The sequence below is a fragment of the Egretta garzetta genome, unplaced genomic scaffold (genome assembly GCF_000687185.1).
Source record: "Egretta garzetta isolate BGI_Z169 unplaced genomic scaffold, ASM68718v1 scaffold38, whole genome shotgun sequence".
NCBI classification, from domain to species: domain Eukaryota; kingdom Metazoa; phylum Chordata; class Aves; order Pelecaniformes; family Ardeidae; genus Egretta; species Egretta garzetta.
Genome location: NW_009260667.1, coordinates 2,622,763 through 2,630,391, shown reverse-complemented (window position 1 = coordinate 2,630,391; position 7,629 = coordinate 2,622,763). Strand labels below are relative to the sequence as shown.

At 48.8% G+C, this 7,629-nt stretch overlaps 1 protein-coding gene across 1 annotated transcript in view; it reads right to left on the bottom strand.

The window, feature by feature from the left end:
• Positions 1 to 2,317: 2,317 nt before the first annotated feature.
• Positions 2,318 to 7,629, bottom strand: part of HAL (histidine ammonia-lyase) — a 14,732-nt gene continuing 9,420 nt past the window's right edge. The window contains exons 17-20 of the mRNA XM_009645602.2: positions 5,519 to 5,653; positions 3,729 to 3,837; positions 3,555 to 3,624; positions 2,318 to 2,467 (exon numbers count right to left, since the gene is read on the bottom strand). Of these exons, the coding sequence (XP_009643897.1) occupies positions 2,318 to 2,467; positions 3,555 to 3,624; positions 3,729 to 3,837; positions 5,519 to 5,653 (464 nt within the window). The remainder of the gene's footprint in view (positions 2,468 to 3,554; positions 3,625 to 3,728; positions 3,838 to 5,518; positions 5,654 to 7,629) is intronic.

The window sequence follows — 7,629 nt, the reverse complement described above, 5'->3', positions numbered from 1 at the left end:
CTGCCACTAGACATGTTCTCCTGCAAGCAGATGTTGCAGCAGATGTGGGTGTGGACCTTTGCTTTTATAGAGCTTGGAAGAACATCTGAAGTATGCAATCGCGCTGTCCATTCTGCCCAAGACAGCACTCATAAATAGTGTTTATGCAGGCCATTGGGGAAAGGTGTCGGGGTATAAGCGCAGGCGTTTCTGAAATGCACTGTGTGGCCAGGGCGGTGCCTCTCGGCTCAGCGTAGGTGTGGTGCTAAGCTGAGGCCACCGTGCTGCCCCGTGTGCTGGCGGTCCCTTGGTCCCAGGCAGCCAAAAGCAGAGGTGAGTGGGAAGCAATGCCCAGCACCCGCCCTCTGAAGTGCCTAAGGCATTTGAGAGTCCACGGTTGCATAAGGAAAACCTCAAATATTCTCTTGCTGGACAGGAATAGGCATTCATAGCCTGAAACTACTGATGTGAGGGGATTCTGCTCCCACGAATGAGCTCTGACAGGAATGTAGAACCACGTGCTTGCCAGCTCAGCTGAATCCAGTAGCCATTTGGGAGTATGCCCCGGGGCTATAATTAGTGGCAGGTTTGCAGTTAGAGGATGTGGTTATAATTCAGCAGCACAGCTAGTTTAAGTGGTTCCTGATGGCCAGCTATGTGATCCTTGCCAGGGAAGGCACACCACACTGAAACGTAGAAGATTTTGTTTACTTCTTTTTTAACGTGGCTCATTCCAGCAGTGATGTTCACTGTGCTGGCTCCTGCAGCAGCTGGGAGCAGGACGTAGGTAAGAGCGTGGTGGGTAGGAACTCTGGCCAGGTTTGCTGCTGAAGGAACCGTATTGTTTAGCCATAGCATGAGGCTGAAGGAAAATGGTTGACCCTACAAGATATAAGCCTGGCTGTTCATTCTCACACTTGATTTTAATTAATACCTGATTTTATACAAAATGGAACAGCTTCAGGGGGAGATTTTGATACTCCTGCTACAGAGAGGGGAGAGCTGAGAAGGTAGGGACTTACTTGGCACATGAGGGAGAGATGGAGGCTGGAGGTGCTGCAAATTACGTGCAGAAGGAAGGAGCTGAACTGGGAGCTCACATTCTGTGGGCGGGTACCCTGGTTCCCAGGCCTTCTGGCCAGGTTCGGTATCTCCCTGCCAGCTTGCTGACAGGGATGAGTCCTCTCCTCAGGGCACATTTAACACAGGAGGTCTCAGACACCCAGCAAGGGTAGCCCCATGCCGCCCCTTGCAGCACAGCCGATAGCCCGGGAAGTTTTCCAACCCAGGCCAAACCCCCTGCAGCTGTAGGTACCAGGCCACCAGTGCCAAGGCTGGTGGTTGTTAACCAGCCTTTACACATCATCACCGCACCATGATGTGAAGTCTTAAGTCCTGACTCTTCTCTTGCAAGATAAAGCCTGTGCCAGCGCTCAGCATGGTAACATGGAGCACGCTATGATGCAAGTCGCTCCAGGGGGATGGGGCCCTCGGCAGCCAGGCAGGTGCCTGGTAAGCCATGGGAGTGCAAATCTTGCACTGGTTCATATCTACCACTCCTACACCTCCTCCTCCTCCTCCTCCCCTCCCCCTTTCCTGGCCCCTGCCTGTCCTTATTTCTAAACTAAGCTTTTGGCTTTATTTTTCATCATCACACATGACAGGAAATGAGATTGCTACAGCTGTATGTGAAGCCTCAGTTTATTTATTGCCCAGAGCTCTTAGAAAGCTGCATTAAGTGTAGTCCATCACCAGAATACAATATATTTGTTCTGGAGCAATGATCTCCATAGCACATTTTTATGCACACGGATTTTCAGATTTGTGAAGCACCTGCTCTAAGAATGCTCTTGTTATACAAGAACCCGTGCCTCACATATGATCTGTGAAGGAGAGAAAAATTAAATGTAAAGATAATTTTGCTTGTGGCAGAATGAAGGGGACCACAGCAGTTACCCAAAGCAAAAAAAAAAGAAAAGGGGGGGGAGAATATCAAACCTAAGCTGTTCAGAATCATTGGCACAGATGAAAACAAGTGAAGAGCCAACAAAACGAATACAGGAGGCTCCATATAAAACATCCACTGGTTTCAGCAGGACTCTGAATGTTTTGTGTTGGGAAGCTCAGGAAATTTCAGCCAAAACCAGACTATCATGACAAAGTTGTCTTTCACGTGTGAGGAAAGCAGTGAGCCACTCCTCTACTATCTGTGGGTGCTCCTGAGATAGACAGTCAGGTCCTTTGGGTCACTTGGAGAAACCGTGTTGATTTCTAGTAGAACAGCCACCCTTAGGCAAGGTCCTGGAAAGGATCTGCTCTGGAACAGAGGACCACAGCTCTAAAGTTCATCCTGCTGCCCATGGTCATGACCAACACCCGTATTCACTTCCAGCGATCCCAGGGAGAAGGCTGTTGGTGAAATGGGTCTCGATTCAGGGATGTGTTCCCTCCTGTACTTTTCAATGTAAGGTTTAGCCACTTTCCACACCTACGAAATGAGAAAGTGAAACAGCAGAGTCAGAAGCAAAAGAAAGGGTCAGGTCAGACATCAACACACGAGTTCAGGAAACCCCATGGAAGAGTTACTGGGATGGAGGTGAGGACTACAGACCTACATAGATAAGATGTATGCCGTCAGCAGGACCAGAGAGGCAGCCACAGTGAGGTTTAGGGAAGAACATATGGATGGAATTGACAGGGGATAGGAAAAGATAGAGCTCCGGGGGGACAAGGCAAAAGGATTCAAGGCGAAAACTTGAATTGTGAAAACTTCATCTTGTCTTGTTACCAGGTTAATGCTCTGCATGCAACAGCTGGGAGAGGATTGCTGGCACTTGCCACAAAATCACTTGGTCACGAAGGGGCTGGGGGAGCCAAATGGCAAGCTGGTATGGACAAAGAAAAAGGGAAGGAAGGGCGGCTGGGATTTGAGGCAGAAAAGGAAAATGTTCTACAGTCGCCTTTGTCTCTCCTCCTGCAAGGGCTGCAGGGCAAACAGCCTTTCAGAAGATGGACTGGGATTTTCTTCTCCCATTTGCTTACTCTCCACGATTCTTCTGTTACTTATATTTTACAAACCAATAAAATAGATGGGTCGCATAGCTGTACAAGCACTTGGCCCAGGTTAACACATTTTGCCAATGCTACTTCCTCATCCACGTCCCCTTATTGGTTCCAGTGGTCCATCATGCCAGAGGGCCTCAAGGCTGGGGTGCGCTCGCTGCCCCGGCAAGGAGGAACACCATCTGGAGAGACCACCAATCTCTCTGGAGATCTGCGGGGGTATAGGACCCTGCCCTCAAGTGATTCAAAGCTGGACCTATGCCTGGGAAACCCCTGCCAGAATTAATAACGTAAGCTATTTATTACACAGGGCAGCTTTAGGAATTGATTTCTAAATCTATCCCATTAAAAGCAAGGAAACCCAAATCTCGGAACATCTGGTGGGTTCGCCCCAGGCAGAGGAGTGCTGTTAGCGAGGCCAGCCCATGAACGTGTGGAGGGTGTTTCCAGAGCAGAGCTGCAGCATGCTCTTCAGGACAGTCCTACGGCTCATGCCGAAAGACAACACTCACCTTCTGCTCCACGAGCAGCCTGTGAGCTGCTTCAATGTCTGGGGCCATGAAGCGATCCTTCATCCAAGGCCTGCAATGAGACACATTGTGAACATTGGCCAAACATTAACCACCACCGCTGGCAGCTGGTCTCCAGAGGGGTAACCTCTGGGGGAGGTGTTTATCTCATCTTACCTCACAACGGAGCGCACAAGGTCATAGACCTTCTCCAATGGGGTTGTCGTTCTCAGAGGGCGTAGGAATTCGATGCCCTGGCAGGCTGCAAGCAGCTCAATAGCCAGAACTAGGAAATCAAAACAGCGAAAGGGATTTTTGGCAGCTCAAGGCAAAGTTTCCCTTACAAAGCCATCCGTGATGTTTGGTCTGGCTAATGTGATACGGTTTCAGGTAACGTGAAAAGACCAGTGGATCCACACACCCCAGAGAGGCAGCCCAGCAGCAGGACTATCTTGGGGATGGTGCTGGGGGTAGTATCCAGCATTTTAGCAAGCAGACTTTAGGCAGTCTGCCGTACAGACTTTTCAGCATGCCAGGAACTCCTAGTCTTAAATCCATAAAAATCTCTTCCAGGGCATCTTGAATACCCAAAGTAATGGGCACCATAAATTAGAAAACTTCTTTAGGACTGAGAAGAAGAAAGGGGCCTGAGCTATAAAAGAAAGTTCTGCCTATGAAGCTTGCAAGGGCCCACATGAAAGCACTACTAAAATTACAGAGCTTTGGAAGACAGTCTTCTGTCTGGAGAAGTTTGCACCATATCTGCCCACCTCACACCTGATCAGTTTTTGTCTTTAGTTCCTCATTTTCACAAGCCAGTCCACCCAAGGAGTTGGGAGAACCTTGGACGTAGGACACATTATTTCTCAACACGTTGTTGAAACACACGGTTTCTCGAATTCATTCTTCTGCACACAAAAAGCAGATTTCTATAAAACTAAATCCTCAGAGCACTCACAGAATCATTTAGGTTGGAAAAGACCCTTAAGATCATCAAGTCCAACCATTAACCTAACCCTGCCATTCCACCACTAAACCGTGTCCCCGAGCACCTCGTCTACCCATCTTTTAAATCCCTCCAGGGATGGGGGCTCGACCCCTGGGCAGCCCGTTCCAGAGCCTGTCAACCCTTTCTGTGAAGAAATTTTTCCTAATGTCCAACCTAAACCTGCCCTGGCGCAACTTCAGACCATTGCCCCTCGTCCTATTGCCCGTTGCCAGGGAGAAGAGGCCGACCCCCACCTGGCTACAGCCTCCTGTCAGGCAGCTGTAGAGGGCGATCAGGTCTCCCCTCAGCCTCCTCTTCTCCAGACTAAACAACCCCAGTTCCCTCAGCCCCTCCTTATATGACTTGTGCTCCAGACCCCTCACCAGCTTTGTTGCTCTCCTCTGGACGTGTTCTAATAATGCAACCTCTTTCCTGTAGTGAGGGCCCCAAACTGTACACAGTATTCGAGGTGCTGAGATTACAGTATACCAGTGCCGAGTACAGGGACACAATCACTTCCCTAGGCCTGCTGGCCACACTATTCCTGATATAAGCCAGGACGCCGTTGGCCTTCTTGGCCACCTGGGCACAGTGGGCAAGTGAGTTCAGTATTTGCGTGCTGTGTAATACTCTGCTCTGCCACTAACAGCTGACATCTGTATCTAAGAGCACCATCTGCCAAATAAAGAAAAAGCAAGAGAGCAATCTGTCCTTGTAAGCAAGGGAGGAAAGTTTTGCTGTCCTGCAATCTGTCCTGCAGTAAGCAGGTTTTTTTCACAAGAAACACCTAGTGCTGGATTTACCTCATGTCTGTTAGAAAGATCCAAATGCTGGTGAAATATGTACTTAATATAATACTTTTAGATAGTCCTTTCAGATGCATTAACTCTTCTTAAAATATATCTAAAAAGAATGGCACAAATATCTTAATCTGGTTACATACATAAGGTCTGTCTGGAAATCAGCTTTTTAATTTTACCTTGTTCCACATGTTCAATAACTCTCAAAGCTTTTCTTGCAGCCCATCCTCCCATGGACACGTGATCCTCCGTAGCAGCACTGGTTGAGAGAGAATCCACAGAAGAGGGGTGGCACAAGGCTTTGTTCTCAGAAACTGCAAAAATCCAGCACAACGAGTGTAGGACAGAATGGGCATGAGATAGCAGAAGCAATGGCCAACCTGGGGCAAAGAGCCTGTCCGCCACCAACAATTGCTTCGCTTCCAGGAATGCATCGATGGCTTCCCTGGACTAAGTAATTTGTATTAAACACCTTTAAAACTACCAGTTTTACCTGAAAACAGTAAGCAGCGTCAGTCTTTAGATGCAAATATTAACCAAGTATAGAAAGACTGCTCAGTCCCCCCACCTGGTTGGGAGGGTTGCTGGGCTGCTGGGTTGCTCTGGCTCAAAGGTCTGATGGAAACTGAAGAAAAAGAGCTGACAGCATAACTGAAGTGCAAGCCTGGCCTTGCCTGTTACTCCAAGCCAACTCTAAAGGGCATTGGTTCCCTCTGTTTTCAGTCACAGATGCTGCCCTTCCCCTGGTTTCAAGAGGCGAGCTAGAGATCAGCGTCTGGTCTCTTCTCATCAGAGCCGAGGTGCTTGCAGAACTTGCTCCAGGAAGATGCGGGAGCGTGATACAAATCTTCTCCTCACCGTCTTCACCTCGCTACGAGGCTGCCCATGTCCCTCCTCCATGGGCACGCACACCCCTGAGGGCGGGAGCGCTCCGGCCTTGAAAGCCGGGTGTGAGACCTGGAGTAAGTCTCTCAAGCTGCACCCAAAACCAAGGGGAATTTGGCTGCAGGGAGGGCTGTAGGCACCACGCCAATGAAAACTTGAGGTTGAGAACTTCTCTTTAGAAGAGAAGAAACGAAGACTTCATTCACAGTCCTCTGGCTGCACGCAGACCTTTTCTTTCTGAAGCCCAGCAGGATGCTGCGCAATGCCCTCGCCAGATTAGGGGCTTCAGAAGAACAACAAGAGCAAGAGAGAGGTGGTGACATCAATTGGAAATAGGCTGGAATGATGCAGTCCAGGGCCAGAGCCCAGCTGGCATGTTCAGGCAGAAAACAGCAGGTCCCAGGGAGGTTGCTTGTGGCTACTGCGAACAGTTTGGTCTGGCAGGCACAGTGCTACCAGAGGGGAAGGGAGAGACGCATCCAGCAGTGTTGCAAAACATCTGCAAATTTTTTGCAGCTTTAGCTATTAACCCTGGGAGTGAACAACATTAGCTGGTGCACAAACACCTTAGAAACTAGCAGAGTGGCTTTAAACTTATTGGTAATATCTTGTTTTTAAAAAAAAAAAAAAAAGAAAAAGACCTCAAACTTCACTTTTAGATAAATTCCTGGCTATTTTGACCAGGGAAAGATGATTTTAACCCATGGACGCCTTGTGTCAGCGCAGCGATGAGTTAGGAGGCAGGGCTATCGTTTTCATTCCCTGCAGCAGGGACCATGAACACCGCAGAATCTCTCGGTCCAGATTGCAGAAGTGAGCTGCAAAACCTGAAGCCAAGCAACAGCTGAGGCCAGGAGCCACCCTAAACTCTGCCCAGCCAAAAGGAAAAGTTTCCAGCCTTCGAACGAGGGGACGAGCGCTTCAGCTCCTTTTCCAGCCCTGCTTCCCATAAACAGCCCCTGGGCAGGGTTCCTTTATTATATTGATTTAGTTCATTGACTTTTTTTTCCTGCAGGACGTTTATCTACACATTTATCTGATATCATCTGTGCCTTTGTCTGTTTGTGTCTCTTGTAATTTACCCTCTACTCATAGCATGTTTATCTTCGTGATGGCTCGTGCTTTCTTGACCCTGTGAACTCTAACATCCCAGCAGCCAGCAGGCTTCTTCTTGCCTTACTTACTTGTGAGTACCAGAGGAAAAATCTACTAATTCTTATTTTTAGTGTGCTCCTCCCTGCCCTGGGAACTCCAGTCTCCTGAGGACTGTGGAGTCCAACATTGATGTACAGACCTGGCCATCAAATGGAGGCACCAAGTACTGGGGGTATCAGGCCCAGCTTTGAGACAAGTGCTGTCCCCATGCTAGTGAGAAGTGAGGAAGGGAGGTTACAGACCGTAACTG